The 22,538-nt window shown below is 35.3% G+C and overlaps 1 protein-coding gene across 8 annotated transcripts in view; it reads right to left on the minus strand.

Moving 5' to 3' along the window:
- The window catches only part of LOC149828029 (RNA-binding CRS1 / YhbY (CRM) domain protein), a 72,407-nt gene that overhangs the window by 18,057 nt on the left and 31,812 nt on the right, over positions 1–22,538 (minus strand). For all 8 annotated transcript variants that reach the window (XM_090019818.1, XM_090019819.1, XM_090019817.1 and 5 more), the window contains 2 exons: positions 17,374–17,775; positions 4,559–4,826 (listed from right to left, as the gene is read on the minus strand). In XM_090019818.1, coding sequence (XP_089875944.1) covers positions 4,559–4,826; positions 17,374–17,775 — 670 coding nt within the window. The remainder of the gene's footprint in view (positions 1–4,558; positions 4,827–17,373; positions 17,776–22,538) is intronic.

The raw sequence follows: 22,538 nt of genomic DNA on the forward strand, positions 1-22,538 counted from the left end.
GACGAGGGGGACAAGGGCGAAATGGACACAGAGGACGTGGATTGCTTCCCACTCCAAATATGTCGACCTATGCTCAGGGACAAAGATCTATCCCCACTTGCTTCCTTTGTAACAAAAGGGGCCATATCAAGGCGAATTGTTGGCACAATCCTGAAAATAAAGGAAAGCCTTCACAGACAGAACCAAAAAGAAAGTCCAGCAGTATTAGAGACAGTGGAGAGATTAGAGATCTGTTAATATCTGCCTTGTTAAAATTGAATTTAAAGCAGAATGACCAAAGAACTTGGTTTGTTGACTCATGGGCAGCAACTCACGTGACTGGTGATGTAGGTAAACTTTTTAAACCTATTCCTTATTTTGGTAAAAGTAAGATTGTCACTAGAGATGGATCCTACCATCCTGTTTCTCACATTGGAAACTCTGTCATCCCCATGTCACATTCTACCCTTGAACTTTCTGATATCATTCATGCTCCTAATATCAAGAAAAATATTGTCTTTGTTTATAAACTTGTTGATGATAATCATGCTTCAGTCGAATTCACTCCCTTCTCCGTGCAGATCAAGGACCTTCGCACGAGGAAAACGTTCGCTGAAGGAAAGAGACAAGGCAATATGTATGTCTTTCAAGAAGCTGCATGTCATCCCATCCGCTCTACTCATCTGGATTTGAAGTCTTCATTAGAGTCGTGTTCTTTCCCTTCAGCAAATGTTTTTTAGTATTTCTGAATGTAATAAGCCTTTCCTATGGCACAGTCGGTTAGGATATTATGGGAGTCATTTTATTGAGAAACTTGTTTCTAATAATTTCATTCCAAAAGAAAGTCTCAATGTGGATGAGAGAAGTCAAAAGTGTTCCAGTTGTCTTTTGTGCAAAAGTCATGTATTGCCTTTTCGTTCTGATAATAAGAGAGCTTCAAAGCCTTTTGAGATAATATGTTCTGATGTATGGAGGCCTACCCCAGTTGCCTCTGGATCTGGAAGTAGATACCACTTAATTTTTGTTGATAGCTACTCTCGATACACCTGGATATATTTCATAAAAAATAAGTCAGAAGTTTTTCTTTTGTTTCAAAACTTCCTTTCCTTAGTAAAAAAATCAATTCTCTGAGTCCATCCAATTTTTCCAATGTGATGGAGGAGGGGAGTTCTCATCTAGTGACTTTATTTCTTTTCTTCAAAATAATGGGATAGAAAGAAGGGTGTCTTGTCCACACACACCTCAAACAAAATGGGATGGTTGAGTGAAAACACAGGCATATCGTCGAAAGTGCAATGAGTATGTGCCATGACAGTAATCTTCTCATCCATCTGTGGACAGAAGTCTTTCATTTTGTCGTACATGTGATAAATAGATTGCCTATAGTTGTTTTGAAAAAATGAGTCTCATGTTTTGGGGTTCATCCTAGTTATCATGATTTACGTGCCTTCGGATGTGTTTGTTATGTGCACATTGATCGGTCTTTGAGAAACAAGTTTCAGGACAAGACTCAGAAGTGTAGATTTGTGGGATATGCAGACGACTACAAAGGATATAGGTGTTATGATCCCGCTCACAGACGTATCAGAATCTCAAGAAATGTTGTCTTTGATGAACAAAATTTTGATCACAAAGCTGGCACAGCGGATATGCCATCTACCACAACCGAAATTTATCATCCTTGGCTGAACTCAGAACTTTTTGCTAGTCCCAATGAAGTCTGTTCTCTAGATTACGTGCAACCGAAAGAAGAAAGGTTTGAGACTATTCGTGCATCGAGACCATAGAATGGAGAAGAAGTACCATCATAGGTACCAGGCAGATACAAGGGCATTTCCTATACTAGACAAAGAACGACCGCGTCAGGCCTTTTAAATCACGCCTCAGTAGCTGCACCCACTTCCTCTCATATTCTTGAGGTCAGAAGATCCAATCGCATGCGACATCCTATTGATAAGTGAGTCAGCTATAACAACTTCTTATTTGGATTTCAGCTCTTTTTAACTGCCATCAATAAAGAAGATGAACCTATTATGTACTATCAAGCAGCCACTTCTACCAAATGGGTAGAAGCCATAAATAATGAAATGCAAGCCTTGCATGAATGTGGAACCTGGAAAATTGTTCCGAGACCACCTAACAAAAATGTTGTCGGATGCAAATGGGTCTACAAAATAAAGTATAAACCAGATGGGACCATTGAACAATACAAGGCAAGACTGGTGGCAAAAGGGTTCACCCAAGAAGCAGGGCAAGACTATGATGAGACCCTTAGCCCATCGATGAGAATGAAAACGATTTGAATTATTCTTTCCTTGGTTGTTGAATATGGATAGAAGCTGAGTCAATTTGATGTAAAAAATGCATTCTTGCATGGGGATTTGAAGGAAGAAGCTTACATGGAACAACCACCTAGATATCACGAGCAAGATTATAAAACACATGTATGCAGGCTAAAAAGAGCTATCTATGGCCTAAAACAAGCATCTCGTTCTTGGTTTGACAGCTTCTCACTTGAGATTCAAAAGCATGGATTCTCACGCTCTTTACTGGATCACTCATTATTCATTTTTAAAAGACAAAATGTGATCACCCTATTACTAATCTATGTGGATGATATTGTCATCACAAGAAACTCTGGAGATCACATCCAAGAAGTGAAAAACCTATTAGGTCAAAGGTTCAAAATAAAAGATCTTGGTGCCTTGCGTTATTTTCTTGGGATAGAAGTCGATAGCCGAGCTGATGGCTTGACTCTCACTCAGTACAAGTATACGATAGGCGTTCTCGACAAGGCAGGTATGAAAGACTGCAAACCTCTAGAAACTCCAAGTGTGCTCCACCAAAAAGTAAGTACTCATGATGAAGACATGTGTGAGGATCCCACCAGGTATCGCAGTCTAATAGGGATGTTACAGTATCTCACATTCACTCGACCTGATATTGTTTATTCAGTCAATCAAGTGTCTCAGTTTATGCATGCACCACGTACTGGACATATGGAGGCGGTTAAAAGGATACTCAGATATCTGAAAGAAACAATTGAGGATGGGTTGATATATTCTCCAAAATCATCTGGCAAGGATATGTGTGAGCTTACTGTATATTGTGATGCAGACTGGGCAGGGGATCCAGATGAACGAAGGTCTACATCAGGATATTGTGTCTTCATTGGAAGAAACTTAGTCTTTTGGAGTAGTAGAAAATAAAAGGTCGTCGCTAGATCAAGCACTGAGGTCGAGTATAGATCCATGGTTGCTGCTACTGCCGAAGTTACATGGATCAGGCATTTACTAACTGAAGCAGGAGAAACGATCTCTCGACCTACCTTACCGTGTGACAATCAAAGTGCTCTCAACATGTCATTCAATCCAGTACATCACAGTCGTGCTAAACATATTGAGATCGACCAACATTTTGTAAGACAAAAGATTGAAGAAAAAGAGATCGAGCCTGAATTTGTTAATACTGAAAGACAAGTAGCAGGCATATTTACAAAGGGCTTAACAAAAGATCGTTTTTGGATGCTTAAAGGCAAGTTGTTCATGGTTCAAAACCATGATTAACTTGAGGGGAGGTGAAAAAGTAGTATTTTGTATACTGAATGTACCATGTAGTGGGTCTGAACATTATACCGGGTCTGGATATTATAACAGACCCGGACCCATATTGTATATCAAAACTTTTAAATACAGGTTCTAGGTCACGATTTCATTATTGAAATCGTGACAGCCGCAGCCTCTCTTCTCCTCTTCTTTTCTTTTCTCACAAAACAGATTCCAGGGAAGAATCTCACACCTTTGTGTTAGGTGAAGTCAACCACACTGAGGTCCATTTCAATCCAAAAGTAGATTCAGTTAACCCTAATCAGGTCCATATTTATATATATATATATATATATATATATATATATATATGCACACAAATACACGTAGTCGTAGTGTTAACTTAAAATTGTTAAAAATTATATATATATCCTCCCCGCACCCCCACACCCAAATTTTTTTAAAGTGCCGCATCGCAGCATCCGCACCCGTACCCGCACCTGCACCTATGTGACATAGCGTATGCCCATTCAACTGAACCCTTCTTTTTTTATTTGAGTGTGTGCCACATCTGTATATGTTTCTGCAGTCTCGTATGTCTGTATATGAAGTCAATATTGGACATGTCTACGTTGGACATTCAAATTACTGAAGTCAATATTGATTTAAATTAGATATAGTTACATATACATACATGCACATAAACATATAGATATTTCTTCTTTTCCATTAAGAGGGTGAGAACAACCTCATCCTCAGTAATTTTCCTAAATGAAAGGCAAAACACACATTGGATATTAATGAAGTTGGCATCCATTGTTGAACAAGTTGCATCATTGCATTTAGAACATATGCATCTTTTGTCTCCTGCATGAAACTAATAGCGATTCAAAAAGCTAAGAGGAGAATATCTAAAGGATTTTTTATGATTCTAAATATGAAATCTTAATTGCAATTCTAGTTAACAGATGTAGCTAGATTAACTACTTTCAGGACTAAATTTCTGAGGTAGCCTTTTCAGAAAACCCAATTACCTTCTTCAATCTCAGTGTCAGTTTCTGTGTAAGAGATGTCGGTAGAAGTACCATCATTCATTGACTTAACGATTCTAGCTTCAGAATATCCAAGATTTTGTGGTCCACTGCAGTGTTTTTGGAATACAGATCTTGAGTATGAGTCACGACAAGATGGATCACCATAGAGTGCAACATGCCGGTAGTAAAGTTCTAATTCCTTTTCTGATATTGCAATAAACCGCCTCACTGATTCTAGGGATTGCTCATATTTTGATTTTTCCAATGCCTAGAAGCCAAAAGACAATGAAAAAAAATTAGCGGACAAATGATAAAAACCAATTAATTAAAGTGATCCTATTTAACCCGAACATGCAAGAAGTGCAAACAAGAAATTGGTAGATGATGGAATTTTATGGAGCAGAACACGGAAAATTGGATTTATGAGATACTGTAATGTAAATTGGCTAAATTAGTAAAGCAAAAATACAAGAAAAAGGAAACTCTTAACATCCCAATTCCACCAGCAATCAATCCATAACACAGCCTGAGAATTCAAGTAGAAGACTAAAGACTGCTTTTCACTGGCTCATGTTGTGGTCACTGTCCAAGGAATGAATCGATAGAATGCATTCAAATGTTGTATTAGCTAAAAGTTTTGAACACAGATTTTAATGGTTACCTTCAAGTACCTATTAGGATATATATATATATAGTGTATATATATAGATTGTATTTTTAGGTTAATACATAAATCTTTGTTGTTTTTTGTATTTTTAATGCCATTAGAGGGCATTTTAATCATTAGGTGGCTAGCTGTTAGGCTACCCTAATGGCTAGTCTTCTTTCTCCTTTGTGTATTTATTGGGGACTATTTCCCTTTGTTATGCAATGCTTTCCTGAGTATTTTACCTATAATAAAATATTATTTTTATACTGTGCCTTGTGCCCTTAGTGGCTTGTGATTGTGTACATTTTGTGCTTTTGTGAGTGCCCTTGGTGGCTTATGTGTTTTTGCCCATAGTGGCATTGTAATTATGCATTCTTAGAGTCATCTCATTACATCGTATCATAGTCATTGGCACTTTGATCCATTCTCTTGAATGGTTCGTCTTTTGAGGTGTCTCTCTTTGATCATGGTTTGTGGTTCATGTGTGCTAAAGCTCTCCACCTTATTTGGTTCGCAGATCGTGATCCATAGCATCAACTCTTTTTAGCTTGCTCTATCTCTTATCATGGCCGAAAATAAATCTAAGATTGAACTTTCCTTCAAACTCAATGGATCAAACTACTTGATGTGGGCCACCGCTATGAAAACCACCTCAAGGGAAAAAAGCACCGAGGGTACGTTAGTGGTTCTATTTTGGAGCCTCAACTCAAGCTTACCAAGGAGGAAGACCAAATTAAAGCACTTAATGGCAATAAAAGAGAGAAATCTATTCCAGAGTATCAATTGAAGATGGTAGATTGAAAGAGCGAGGATGCCAAGATAATAGTTTGGTTCATAAACAATATCGAGCTCAACATTTATGTCAATATTACTAAGTTCAAAAAGGCGAGTGAGACATGGATTTCCTTAAAGGAAATTATACGAAAAAAGATTTGGCTTGATGATACTACTTGCAAGACAAAATTCGTGCTACCAAGCAAGGTGACAAGAGTATATGTGATTATTTAAATGCTTTATCCCCTTTGTGAGATTAGTTGATCCTTCTTGAACCAAAATGAGAAGGATCGGCCATTGAATGAGGCAAAGATAAATTGAGGAGCAATTGTTCCAATCAATGTTATAGGTATCGTATCGTATGATATGATAAATAACGATTAAATACACACTTGTATGGCGAAAGAGTGTGTCTCGTATCTGCATCATATGCATACCACGATACAACCCTGTATCGTATCATCATACGATACAGGGTGTATTATACGATACACCTTTGGCACACATTAAAAAGAGCCGAATTGTAATTTTTTCTTTTGGGGTTTTAAAGACCTCTTGAGGGCCGACTCCCTCATTTGTGTAGAGGCCATTAGAGGAGTATTCACACACCCTAGGAGTCGTGAGTGCGATTTGGGGGCCGATCCGTGCGCAATGGAGAGGACTTTTGCGGTTTGCTCAAGTAAGAAATTAAGAATGTATTTTCACCCAATTATAACTCAAGGAAGTGAGATAAGGTAAACACTCTTCGTTTTTTATTTCATTTGTGTACGATTTAAGTTGAATGAGTGTAAGTTCCTTTCTTTTTTTGATATTTTTAGAAGATATTACTTCACTTTTAGTTACCCTTAATCCCATTTTTTGTGCCTTTAGAACTCAAAATTTGTCCCTAAATGTTTTATTAAGCATTGTTTTACATCTTTATAGTAATTAGATTTAGTAATTCTTGCTCTAGGAGGTCGATGGAGGGTGGAGGTCTCGGAGGATGCCTCTCAAAGGATCCTGCATTGAAATATTTTATACTAGTTAACTTGGAGATGTGTTTAAAAAGAATAGTGAAGTGTAACTTTTGTGGTTTTGTAATAAATGGAGGATTGTATAGATTTAAATGCCATGTTGTGGGGCATAGCAACTCCACCAGGAAATTATGTACACATCACATTCCTACTGATATTTATGTTGAGCTTCTTACTAGTCTTATAGAAGTTGATAAAAGAAATGCACGAGTACATGCAACATTTGCAGGAGAAAATTTGCTAGAGGTAGTCCCTGATTTAGAAGATAAATATGACCCATCATCTTCTCAAGCCAATAAACGATGCAATAAATGAAGAAAATCATTGAGTTGAAGTTTGACACTGAAGATGACTTTTATATATAGAGATATGTTATTGAACTCTAGCATGCATGCCTTTTCCCTTAGCATGGCATTTTGTAACTAAAAAATGTAACTTTAACTTTTGTAATAAGTTATGAAAACCTTTTGGCTTTGAATGTATTATTATTTTGTCTTAACCGACTGTATTTGTGGTGTAGATGCGTGGTTGTTTAATGTTTAAGAACATATCTATGTTTAGTTAATCTTATTACATAAATAAATTGTGTTCTTGTATTATGTGATTTTTTTATTAGATTTTAAAGAATTTTTAGTGAAATTTATGATTGTTTACGATATGTATCTTACTTTGGGCCCGACTGATATGGATTATGATACGATACTTATAACCTTGGTCAATTTCTCCATGGTCTTCACCTTGAGTTTGAACAAGTCATCACTTTTTTATTGTTTCTCATATCCTCCTCTCAATAAAGCCCTTGGGGAAATTTGCCAAGAGACTTATCTTGGCATGTGCCTCCGCACTTTGGGAGACAAAACAATCGAGCATCAAGAAAATTTATTTTTCATTTTTTTAATAAACTAGGGCACATTAAGATGGAGTGTCCAAAGTTAAAGAAAAAGGTGGCTTCCGTTGGAGATAACTCTACTAAGAAGGGAGATGGAGTAAACAAAAAGAATGGTGATCTCAAGGATATGTCAATTTCCCAATTGACAAAGATACTCCAATATTTTTTGAAGTCATAAGCCTCTTTTTACATGATTTCTAATGAGTCCCTTTTATCCAATTGTTGCACCAACTCATATTTTTCTAGTGTTTCTATCGTCGATGAAATATGTTTGAAAATTAAAGACATTAGAAATTTAGAAAGAGTTTTTAAGATTCTAATTTTTTTTTGTTCTAAAAGTTAGAGTTATTTCTAAACTAAATTTGAACTTACTTTCAGTTTCTTAAATATTTCATGGATGTGAGATTTCCTTCTCATCTAAGGGTTGTAGGGTGCAAGATCGTCAGTCAGGGAAGCTTACCAACTTGATATTAAGAATATTTTTCTTAATGGAGATCTTAGTTAAGAAATGTACATAGATCCTCCTCTAAGTCTCAAAATTGAAAAAGGGAAAGTGTTTTACCTTCGCAAGGCTTTATACAGTCTTAAGCAGGTTCCAAAGGCCTCATATGATAGATTTAGTAAGGTCATATTTGATCTCGAATACATATCTTGTTATACTAAAACTGTACTTTTTGTTAAGTCTACAGGTGCCGATATAGTCCTTTTGACTTTGTATGTAGATGATATGATTATTACAGAAAGTGGCAAGAAGGGAGTTGAAAATATTACAACCATACTTAAAGAAAATTTTGATATGTCAAACCTTGGTTTTTTGAGATATTTCATAGGTATTAAAGTGGCTTATCTCACAAGAGGATATTTTTTGTCTCAAATGAAATTGGCAACCGATATTATTGCTAGATCAAGAATTACTAAAGACAAAAGGGTTGACACTCTTGAGCTTATCAATGATAAAATAAGAGTCAAACAAGGAACTCCATTAAAAGATCCCACACCTTATCATCATCTAATTGGTTCCCTTACATATTTGATCATTACTCATCCAGACATATCTCATGTTGTCCACGGTGCAAGTCAATCTAAACACTCACCCACAATTGTTCACACGAGTGTCATAATGCAAATTGTCAAGTACATAAAGGGCACTATAACTAAATATGACGTTCTATATGCAAAAAAATCAGATAAATAGAAGACCTCAGTCTAGAATTGTCCAGGAACTTATTCGGTGGAAATCTAAACAATTTTCAGAATCTTGGTTAAAGAAATGCTGGGATATCGTCTTCCATATTGTCTTATGGAAGGTTTGGTTTTTGAGGAATAAGGCATATCATGAAGGAGATGTGCTGGGAAGGGAAGCTGCTGCTGATCTTATTTGGGCAGAATGTGCGGACCAATTTCTTGCTCTTGATTGGCCTGAGGATTTGAGGAGAACAGTTCAGATTTGTTCTCGCATTGGGATTATTATGAACCCTTTTTGGATGGGGGATGAGCGTGCGACCATATTCAGGTTTGGATCTACGCACTTCAGAGGCATGGACCTTATCTCTTTTGCTGCATATGACAATGACAAGTTTTACTTGGCTGGGGGTTTTAAGCATATGCAAGATAATCACATGATTGAGGCAGTTAGCTGTGATCGGTTTCTTGATTTTCCGGAAGGGACCAAGGTACATGTTATTTCAAACAATCCTCGCTGGTGCAGGGTACTTGCAACAGCTTCCGAAGGACGCCTGGCCCCTCCTGTTGCTGTGTCATTTTCTAAATATTTTCATATTTCTTCTTGCTTTTGTAAAGTGCTGTTATTGGTCATGGGGTATATTCTTTCTTATTTGCGCTCATGTGATTCATTGTATTGGAAGGATAAGCCTCCGGATTGACTTCCTTCTTGGGGAGATCGTCTGTAATGTTTTCAGTTCATTATTAATATAATCCGGGGTAACTCCCCACCATTCCTTATCAAAGAAAAGAATATGGATTACTAAATAAATGATAAAAACGCAATATGTAGAGCCTGATCGATAAAAATTTCGATCGTTAGAGAAAGAATGCTTCCCGATCATCATTGGTTATAGATGTTGCACCTTCACTTGGTTGCACGGTATATGCTAGAGCTTTTAAAATATTGTGTATATATTTATACCTAACTGATATACGTATATTTATACAATATACATATATTAGGGGTATTTTGGACATTTCATAATATGTATTTTAGTACAATCCATTAGGGATTGAAAGGTCTTTTTTGTTTATTTATTTTTATTTTATTGTAAAGTCAAATGGACTGTTGGTGTAACAGTCCAACTAGTCGTTGGACTGACTCTATGGATTCCCTTAATGGTATGAGCCTCTCTAGGTAAACTCATGCTTTTCTAAAGCATTTGAAGTGTTCATACAATATTTTTTTCTATTGTGCTCTTGTGGGCTTTGTGCCTTTGTGCTCCGGAAGATTTCATACTTTTGTGTATCTCTTTTATGAGATTGTCATTGGTCCATTAAAGACCATATTATATGTGTGCACTTGTTTAACCCTTCATTGGCATTGTAATTGTGAACTCTTGTTTCATTACATGCTATCAGAGCTAGGCTCTTGAGTAGTGAAAGTTATCTTGTGATTGCTCTCCTTGAGGTGGTGCTCTTCAACTCATCCCCTCTTTCTACACAAGTCTTCTTCATTATGGGAGAAAGAGATTTTGCCTCCGTCATCTTTTACAGGCTCAACGAAAACAATTATTTGATGTGGGCGACCGCTACGAAGAATCACATCAAAGGTAAAAAACTTTGGGGTTTTGTTAGTGAAACCACTAATGAACCTCAACTTAAATTGACAAGTAGAGAAGGAGATCAAATCAAAGCTCTATCCGAAGAAGAAAAATAGAAAGCTTTGCAAGAATATCAAAACAAGTTGAAGGATTGGGAAGCTAGCAATGCTCAAATTCTATCATGGTTCATGAATACCATGGAGTTCAAAATTGCCACAAACATCATCAAATTTAAAAGGGCATGTGATGCATGGATTATACTAAAGAGCACCTTCATCCAAAAGGATATGGCTAGGCTATATTATCTTCAAAACAAGGTACGTAGTACCAAACAAGGAGATAAGTGTAGGAGACTTTGATGGTATTTTATCTCCTACTTGGGATGAACTGGCTATGTTAGAACAAAAATGAGAAGGTTCAACTATTGAAATGAAAAAATTACAAGTTGAAAGAGAAAACTTTTTCTCTTTTCTTTATGGTCTCAGACCAGAATTTGAGCAAGTTAGGTCCTCCTTGCTTCATAGGACTTCGTCTCCTATAAATGAGGCTCTTGCTCAAATTTGCCAAGAAGAAACAAGAATTTGAATACAGAAGACTAATAATAAGGTTTTTGCCATATCAAGACCCATAAATTTTGTAAAAACTTATAAATCACCTCACTTTGAAAGAAAATTCAATGGAGAAAGACATAATTGGGGAGGATACAAAGTTAAAATTATTTGTCATCATTGTAAGGAATCGGAGCATATAAGACCAGATTGTCCCAAGTTCAAGAAAGTGCCGTCATAAGTGAAGAACCTCAAGGATCAAAGAAAGAAGGCAACTTCAATGATTTGACAATTGCCCAAATAGCAGAGTCCATCTCACAAATTCTTAAAGCCACTTCTTCTAAAGTCCTAGTTGTTGGGACTAGCCCCATGTGCCTTGTATTCCCTCTATAAATATGGGTTCTTCCCATATCTTGTTATGCATGTCTCAAGCATTCTCCTCACAAATATATTTAGATTTTTTATGTGTTCTTGCCCACAAGTAGCTTTGTGATATTGTTTTGTATTGGCCCATAAGAGGTTCTTTGTTTGTACACACTCTTGTATGTTAGTAAGCCCATAAGTAGCATTTATTTATGTATCTTTTCATTTCATTACATATACAAGCTCTACAAAATTAAAAAAATACATAAAGTAATGAGTCTCTTTTATCCGATTGCACTAATTCATATTTTTCATGTGTATCAACCGCCAATGGTACTTATTTAAAAGTTAAAAGTATAGGAAACCTCAACAATATCTCCAAAAACCTTTTTGTTCTAAATGTGAGGGTTATTCTAAAATTAGATTTAAACCTTTTTCGGTATCTCAAATTTCCGATTACAGGTGTAAAGTATTTTTCTCATCTAAGGCTTGTTGAGTGCAAGATCTCCAGTCAAGGAATTTGATTGGGCAGGACCATAGAAGAGGAGATCTTTACTATATGAATTCCTTATGTTTACCCCAAAACTCTTTTTGTTATCATGTTAAAGACATTAATTTAGATCTTTAGCATAAAAGATTAGGACACCCAAGTATATCCAAATTATCTCATTTTACATTTTTGGAAAAAAATTGTAAGGATAAAGATTTTGTACGTGAAGATTCTATAATTGAAAAAATGCAAATGATGCCCTTTGGATCTATAACTTCCTTGACTAATGAAATCTTTGAATTAGTGCATTCAAATGTATGGGGTCCCGCTCCCATTATGTCAAAATGTGGTTATTCATATTAAGTTGCGTTCATAGATGATTTTAATGTGGTTATTCATATTAAGTTATGTTCATAGATGATTTTAGTAGACATACTTGGATATACTTTCTTAAACTCAAATCCAAAGTTTTTTCGTGTTTTAAAAGCTTTCATAATATTGTTAAAAATCAATTTGAAACAAATATTAAAGTCTTCCACTCCGACCCAAGAGGAGAGTTTCTTTCAAATGAATTTCAATTATATCAAAAAATTCATGGTATTATACATCAAAGATCTTGTGCTAGGACCCCTCAACAAAATGATATTTAAGAAAGAAAGCAACGTCACATTGTTGAAACTACTAGAACCCTACTTATTTCAAAAGAAATTTCAAAAAAAAAAAAATAGGCCGAAGCCGACCTCACCGCCGTATATCTAATAAATAGAATGTCTTCTAAAACGTTGAAAAACAAATCTCCTATTGAAAAACTTTTTAAAAATTTTCTCGACATGAAAAGGTTAAGGGTATTTGGATGTAAATGTTTTGTGCTTCTTGAAAATATAACAAACTCTCTCCTAAAGCTATAAAATGTGTTTTTCTTGGATATGTAGAAAATAAAAAAGGCTATCATTGTTATGATCAAACAAATGATAAACTTTATGTTTCTAGAAATGTTGTTTTTCTTGAAAATGAAAATGGATTTTATCTTGCAAAACCTAAGGAAGAATCCGAGTAGGCCTTCTTATTTAATTTGTTACCTAAATCAAATAATGAAATTGTTGATGATAATGACATTGGTAATTTTGAGACTATTAATGACTCAAGTGAAGAAAGAGAACCAACTCACAATCTCTTACAATACCCTAGACGAGATAATAGGGAGCATCAATGTGTTTTTAAAAGATATAATCAATCAACAAATGTTGAAGAAACAAGTGTTAGAAGATCTGAACGAATGCATAGGCCTCCAAATAGATTTGTCTCTTATGAATATTTTTTTTTCAAACTATAGGACTTATCTTTTAGCAATTCATTTATATCATGAAGCTAAAAACATAAAAGAATGGGTTAAAGCTATGAAAATAGAATTAGATGAATTACACAAGGCCTATACTTGGGCAATTCAACCTCTTCCTAAGGGAAAGAAGATAATATGGTGTAGATGGGTTTTTAAAATTAAAACAAAAAGTGACGGGTCTCTAAAAAAAATATAAAGTAAGATTAGTTGCAAAAGGATTCTCTCAGGAATATGGAACAAATTATGAGGAAACATTTGTCCCAGTAGCTCGCATGACCACAGTTAGGGCTCTAGTTGCAATAGCATCCATTAAAAAATGGCCTATATATAAGTTAGACGTTAAGAATACATTCTTAAATGAAAATTTAAATGAAGAAGTTTACATGGATCATCCCCCTGGTTTGACTATTGAAAATGGTATGGTTCTTCGTCTTCAAAAGCTTTATATGGGCTTACACAAACCCCTAAAGCATGGTATGATCGGTTTAGTGGTACTGTGGTAGACCTTGGATTTAAATCTTGCTACACTAACACTACTCTTTTTGTAAGATTTATAGGTATCTCACTTATCATTCTCCTTTTGTATGTTGATGATATGATCATCACTAGGAATGATCAAAAGGAAATTGAAGAAATTAAAGTTATGCTTAAAAAATCTTTTGATATGACTGACCTTGGTTTTTTGATATACTTTTTAGGAATTGAAGTAGCCTACTTGCCAAGAGAGTACATTTTGTCTCAAATCAAGTTTACAGCTAATATCGTTGAGCGTTCAGGAATTATTGACACAAAATATGTTGATACTCCTGAAGTGATAAATGCAAAAATGAGAGTTGAATACAGAGTATTATTAGATGATCCAACTCCTTACAGGCAACTTATCATATCATTAATGTACCTATCTATTACCAGGCCAGACATTGCGCATGCAGTACACACTGCAAGTTAGTTTCAACATGCACCCACATCGCTTCACATGACTGCAGTATTAAGAATAGTTTGATACATCAAGAAAACTATATTTAAAGGGTTATTCTTATCCTCTTCATCATCTTTAAACCTTATTGCTTATATTGATTCTGACTTAGGAGGAGATCCCAATAACCGTCACTTAATTAAAGGTTTATGTGTGTTTGTAAGTGATTCTCTTATTTCTTGGTGATGCAAAAACAACAGGAAGTGTCTTTATCTTCCAGGAAGCTGAGTACAGAGCGATGACTACAACTACCGAGGTTATATGGATGAGATCATTGCTTTCAGATATGGGTGTTGATGTTTCAAAACATTCAAAACTATGTTGTGATAACAAAAGCGCCATATATATAGCCAACAATCACACATTTCATGAGCAGACGAAACATATTGAGATGGATTGTTACTATGTTCGCGAAGAATATTTGAAGGGAACAATTACTTTCCCATATGTTCAGTCCAAATTTCAGATTGCGGACTTCTTCACCAAAGCTCTCCTTCTACCAAGATTTTTGTATCTTCTTAACAAACTTTCGGTGATTTCACTGTAAATTTTAAGGGAGTGTTAAAATATTATATATATATTTATATCTAACTGATAACGTATATTTATACAATATACGTATATTAGGGGTATTTTGGTTATTTCATAATATGTATTTTATTACAATCCATTAGGGACTTAAAGACTTTTTGTTTATTTATTTTTCTGTTCTTTATTATAAAGTCAAAAGGACTATTGGGGTGACAATCCAACTAGTCGTTGGACAGCCCCCAACGGTCACATTAAAGGTATGTGAGGCTCTATAAATAGTGCCTCACCTCTCTATGTAAATCCATGCTTTTCTAAAGAATTTGAAGTGTTAATAAAATATTTTTTCTAGTGTGATCTTATGGGCTTTGTGCTCTTGAGGATTTTATACTTTTGTATATCGCTTTTATGAGATTGTCATCGGTCTATTAGAGACCATATTATATTTGTGCACTTGTGTAGCCCTTCGTTGGCATTGTAATTGTGCACTCTTGTTTCATTACAAGAGCCACTAGAATAATGAGAACTAAAGGGTGAACTAGATATTTCTGATCTTTTTTCTTTTTGGAGATCTGACCCTATAGATGTGTTCAACATGATCCATTTGCTAGGAATCAGTGTTGTGAAAAGCGTTGAGGCATAGCGAGGCGCTCCACCAAAAACTGAGGCGAGGCGTAAAGCGTAAGCCTCAATTTTTTTTTGAAAGCTTAAAAGAAATTATAAAAGAATAGCTAAAAATACAAATAAATAAAGAAATGCTTTATTGATGAAGTAACAACCAATAACCAATAAAAAATAAAAAATCTCAAACCAGTACAAAAAAATATAAGATTTATAATGTCCTATAAAGCAAGCAACAACCAATAAGCAATAGAAAAGCAAAATAAACTAATTAAAAACTTACTAATTAAAAATAAAATGAAAAAATCTTCTATTTTTTTTGCGCCTCAGGCTGGAGCCTTGGGGCACAGAGAGCCTCACCTCAAGGTGAGGCGCGCCTTTTGCGCCTCAAGGCGCATTTTTGATAACACTGCTAGGAATTGATTGTTTGATCAAGCTTTTTCAAAAAACATATATTTTTTTGGATGCTTGAATATTTACAAAAATTCTAAGCCATTCATTTTTAAACATTAAAATTCCTACTTACGCATCGCAATCGGATGATTCAAGAGCCGGTCCCTTTAAAACTAAGCATGTAGATCACATCTGTATGGTCAGACTTAAGAAAAACAAAAAAAATAAACCTATGAAAATCTCAGTTCACACTTGTTCTCATACTTTCAGTTCTCATATTCTAGTGGCCCCATATGATAGCATGTATATATCTTTTTTATAGATTGTATTTTTAGGTTAACATGTAAATCTTTTTATTTGTATTTGTTTTTTAATTGTTAATGCCCTTAATGGGTGTTTTAGCCATTAGGTAGCAAGCCGTTAGGCTTAACTAACAGCTATAGTCTTCTTCCTCCTTTGTGTATATATTGGGGACTATTCCCCCTTGTTATTCAATGCTTCTCTTGAGCATTTTATTACTAATAAAATATTATTTTTATATTGTACCGTCCTTGTGCCCTTAGAGGCTTGTTATTGTGTGCACTTTGTGCCTTTGTGAGTGCCCTTGGTGGCTTATGTGTTTTGCCCAGGGTTACCGGAAGCGCCTAGCTAAAAGGGGAAGCACGCTTCGGAAGCGCGAAACGTCGCGCTTCCGAAGCGTGGGGGGAAGCGTCCCCCCTTTTTTGGGAAGCACGCTTCCCTTTAATGGGGGACGTGTTTCCCTTTAATGGGGGACGCGCTTCCCTTTAATGGGAAGCGCGCTTCCCATCACGCTTCCCCCTCGCTTCCCCTATTTTTTTCAATTTTTTTGTATTTTTTATTTTTATTTTTTTTTTCGCTTCCCCCTCGCTTCCGAGATGCTTCCTAGGTCGCTTCCGAGACGCTTCCTAGGTCGCTTCCGAGACACTTCCCGAATCGGTCCTAAGTGGTCCCCCGCTTCCTAAAATTTTGAAAGTGCCTCGCTTCCCGCTCCCGCTTCCCGTATCGCTTCCCGCTCCCGCTTCCTCAACTGGCAACCATAGTTTTGCCCGTAGTGGCATTATGATTTTGCGTTCATGGAGACATCTCATTACAGTACAAGTACAAATTCATGTATGCATAATCACAATGAAGATAAATCGAAATTCAGTAGATTGATTCAACCCATGCATAACACTTCAAATACAAGAGGGTGATGCCTAGATTTTCAATGTGCTGTATCATCAAACAAAAGAATGATTGGCTTGACAGGGAGATTTCATTAACAAATGCAAACTAAGCCAAACCATCCAATTCTACACCATCTTTTGCCAGCATGTCAAGCAAAGGGATTACAATTAGGAGTCATGATACCGTGCACAGAATGGAGAATATTAAAATTCAGTGTTTTAGTCTACAGAAGTAACAAAAGCGGATGACAACATACTGAAGTCTCAAGAGAGATACCTTTTTCTTTGATAGTGTATCAATGGGTGACATAATTTCTGGTTGGGCATAATTCTTCCCTCGATAAAATATGATTGTATCATTTCCAATAATTTGGATTGGTGTGCCACCACTTAATCTGGCTATCTCCTCTGCATATGAATGTATTTGACCAGGTTTACATGGCTTACAGATGACCTTACAAGTCTCATGCTTTTTCCAATGCAAATGCATGTTAAGAATAACACCACCAAATACTCCTCTCCTACCAACTGGGACATAATTAGACTGTTTCTGAGCTATTTTTTTCATATAAAAGCGCTCCTCGCCAGTTAGTTTTTCAGGTTCAACAGTTGGACCTTGAAGCTTAGGCACTTCATACTTCTTCAACTTCTCAATAAGCATGGCCTCCTTGATTTTGGCCTGTTCGTGGAGTTTTATTCAGTAAGAGCCACAACACTATAGTAAGCTACATAAACACAACAAATGTAGCACAAACTGATAATGCAGTAGATTAAACTTGTAACAAGTTATTTATTTATTGATATTTCAGTTAAGAAAGAACCATTTCACATGAAGAAAATTATGTAGAAAAAGGACTACTATATCACATGGAATGTGATCAAGATGCAAAAAGAAGAAACAAGGAGGCTGACAGTGGAAGATAAATTCCCAAACAGGTCATAAGCATCTATTTTTATAACATGAAGGGGCAATTAGATGATCAAGGGACCTCAAGGGTTGCCTGACATCAATACCCAATCTAAAGAACCTCATGTAGAAGTGATCTACTAATGAACTCCTGCAAATAGTCAGAATAAAATTCACATTTTTAGCCATTTTTAGATGATCATGAAGAAGAATGACATATTGGAGATGAAACTTAGTAAACAATGGATATCATCTCCTTCGATATTCCACCTCTTCTCCACCTGACTATTTAAGTGTGGAAAAAATAAATAAGTTATACAACAGATTTAAAGTAGATGACGATGATTATCAAGTATAATATGGGTCTCTCACGATTGCTTTTCTTCCTAGAAGGAATATATCTTGTGCATGTGTATGTATTCCCCTGTTTTATTGGGGTTTTAAACCTCTAGCTGTTGATATTTTTCAAGCCTAAGTGGCTAAAAACACTAGGCAATACCTGCAAACCAACCCAGATAAAATTTAAGTTATGATAAATACATTTAAAAAACTAAAAATCTCTAAAATGATGATTTTAGAATTTGCAGACATTCCATGTCAAAAAATGCTAATATTTTATCATTACTGTTCCCACCAACCCCCCTCTCCCCTAGGTGCATGCCTCTTGGGGAATACATTCATAATAAAGAAATTGACAAAAAAGTTCACATAAACAATTGATATAGTCTTAATTTAAAGAGGATTGCCTTACCTAGGCTCAATATATGTCATGAATCTTCTTGAACAGTTTTGAAAACGAGAAAGAACCAAAGGTCTTTGTACAAATTCTTCTAAAAATTTAAACAACAATGAAATAGTATAAACCAAATTCATGCATAATTTTAGAAGAATATCGTAACAATAATTTTTATAATCAACTTATCATTCGAGCATTTAAACAAGTATTATGCAACAACAAATATCATGCAAAACAGAAAAAGCATGAATGAATGAACTAACGCAGAACAGTAAATATGCATGATTTAATGCAAATGCATGAATAACTTATTAATTTATTTATCAGAGTTGTTTTTATATGCATGTCCCTATTAAATGCACACAAATTTAGTTTTCACTTTTCCTTAAACTCGTGAATACTCAAAACGGGCACAAGTTCCCGAAGTCTAGGTTAGGTTCCCAATTGTAGCTTAACACACAATTTGTATTTTATTACTGGGTTTCACACATATTCCTCGACTGATATCAGGAATCAGCATCATTCATCGGAACATTAGAAATCAACATCTAATGTCGGGACATCAAGAAAATCAGCATCAACTGACGCTACTTTTTTGGTATACCAATAGCTACAACTGAGTCAACAACAACACCCCCAGGCAAAGTGGCTAAATCTCCCTAAAATCGTGGCCGGGAGGCGAACCACCATATCAGGTTCAGGGGCACAATCACACACGAAGTTTTAGTATCTTCACGGTTTTCTCAAAACCGTCATCCAAGATTCTCATACTCTGGAAGGGCCATCAAGGAAGAAAATAATTACATTTTTTTGTCTCTTTTACCTTTTTAAACAAATTCAGGTTATTTACACAAGAATCGTTTTGCAAATCAACATGCAAAACTAATTTCGGGGTCTTGCCCGCATAATATAACAGTGCAATTAATTTTGGAAAACCAATAATTTCTAGAAATAAATTTTACAATGCATAAATTAAAATCAACGACATTTGAGCAACACCTGCTCCTGGTCCACACGACAACAGTGCTTCACATCTAACCACAAAAACATCTCAAAGTAATTTATGCATCTTTTTTGTAAAATTTTACTAAACATGCAACACACTTGTTTCACATGTCCACAGTGTTGATTCAATCACACAACATAAATGCACATAAAGTCATTGCATATGCATGCAAAGAGATGCATGCAACACACATTATCATGATCTATCTCATGCATAACATCCAAACATGCACATGATCATATTTATGCAAACTTCAAAATTTTCATTTTTCATGCATATGATATGTATATTTGTAACATAATATTTTATGCATAAACATGCACAATCAAATGCAAAATATATATAGCATCCAGGGTCTGAACATAACACTATTCAGAAATAATACCCAACACACTGCAAATCTAATTGGGATGTACAAGCACACATTCTATCAAATCTGATCATAATGCACATAACATAACGTACCACATGACAATCTAATCAGATTACACATGTACAATCAATGTCAAATCCGATCAGATTGCATGTGCACCAACAATGCACAAATCTGATTAGATTGTACACATCACCCGACTCGGCAACAACATGAATTTTCAAAGCATAAGCTAGTTCAACAGCATGTTGTCAACAATGTCATTGCTACAAAATGTGCACAGTAGCATGTTGTCGTCAGCATGTTGCTGCTGTAGAAACACACACAGCAACATGTTGTAAACAACGAGTCAGTGATGCACAGTTGTGCAACACTGTGCTGCCCAAACAGTTCACAAAAACAAATATATATGCAGCCGATAATCAGTCAACTTGACCAAGAAATCAGATTTTGCTGACAGCCAAACAACACGTATATAATTATCATCCAATAACAGTCAACAAATTAATGTATGCTCAAGTTTGATGACAATCAATATCACAACATAAATTTAGCATTTATGACAATTTACATGTCAGCATAAATTCAGTTCTAATGGCAGACAACATAACAGTATACATTCAGGTTTGATTAACATCCAGAACCGCGTGTATTCTAGTCAAATCAGCACCCAAAACAGTGTGTATTCAGGTCTGATCAACACTCATAAATTGCATATGTTAAAGTCTGACCAGCACCCAAAACAATGCATTTTCAGGTTTGATCAAACTCCATCACATGTATTGCATCAAAAACAGATTTATATATATATATATATATATATATATATATATATATATATATATATATATTACCGCTGACAGGATCTCATAACAAAATCAGATTTAATAACATCAAAGAAAAGTTATCTACAGGTCATCAAGACAATATATACTTAACGAAAACCCACATTGATCATGTAAGAAACAACAAAAAGTATATTTATCCTCAACTGAAGCTGAATATCGAGCAATGGCTACCATAACAATGAAGATTGTGTGGCTTACAAGTCTTCTCAGTGATATAGGTATCATCTCAACACCATCGAAAATGTTTTGTGACAATAAAAGTGTAATTTATATTGCGAGCAATCATACTTTTTATGAACATACCAAGCATATTGAGATAGATTGTCATTATATTCGTGATGAATATTTAAGAGAAACTATTATATTGTCATATGCCACCTCAGAATATCAACTGGACGACTTCTTCACCAAAGCTCTTCATACTCCACATTTTCTTTTTCTCCTTAGCAAACTTACGGTTCTTTCCCCCGTAAAGTTTGAGGGGGAGTGTTAAATATATATATATATATATATATATATATATATATATATATATATATATATAAAATTTTATATTTCTTTTGTATTGCCCAATAGTGGCATTTTGGTTTTTTCACTGTACTTAAAAACTATAGTGAAAAGACTAAAATGCCCCTATCGAGCAATACAAAAGAAATACAGAATTATATATATATATATCACTCCCCTCAAACTTTACAGGAGAAATAACCAAAAGTTGGATAAGGAGAAAGAGAAAATGAGTAGGAAGAGCTTTGGTGCAGAAGTCGGTCAGTTGATACTCCGAGGTGACATATGACAATGTAATAGTTCCTCTTAAATATTCATCACAAACATAATGACAATCCATTTCAATATACTTGGTGTGCTCGTGAAAGGTATGATTTCTCGCAATATAAATTGCATTTTTATTGTTACAGCACATCTTCGATGGTGTTGAGATGATGATACCCATCACTGAGAACTTGTAAACTACACAACCTCCATTGTTGTAGTAGCAAATGCTCGATATTTAGCTTCAGTTGAGGATAGATATACTTTTTTTTGTTTCCCGCACCTCTAAGAAATCAACGAATCTCCTAAAAAATAGGAAAAACAGTAGTTGAGATTCTATCATTTGGATTACCTCCTCAATCAACATCAGTATAATGAGTTAAATCAAGAGATGAGGAAGAGGATAAGAAAAACAATTTTGAAATGGTGTTTTTAATATATCGCACAATCCTCATTACTGTTGTCATGTGTACTGTAGTAAGAGCATGCTGAAACTGGCTAGCCGCATGAACATCATGAGCAATATCAAGTCGAGTGACGAAAAGATAGGTGAGAGATTCAATTAATTAACAATATGAAGTATGATTTTCAAGTAGGACACCATCTTTGAGTCGTAATATAAATTGAATTGAAAAAACTATAGAATATAGGTGGCCGCTATGGAAAACAACCTCAAAGGTAAGAAACTTTGGGGATATGTATGTGGAATCATTCTGGAACCACAATTTAAGCTCACCAAGAAGGAGAAAAATGAAGGAAAAGCCTTGAGTGATGAAGAAAAGGCCAAAGCTATTCAAGAAT

The sequence above is a fragment of the Nuphar pumila genome, chromosome 10 (genome assembly GCF_984573655.1).
Source record: "Nuphar pumila chromosome 10, dmNupPumi1.hap1.1, whole genome shotgun sequence".
Taxonomy (NCBI): domain Eukaryota; kingdom Viridiplantae; phylum Streptophyta; class Magnoliopsida; order Nymphaeales; family Nymphaeaceae; genus Nuphar; species Nuphar pumila.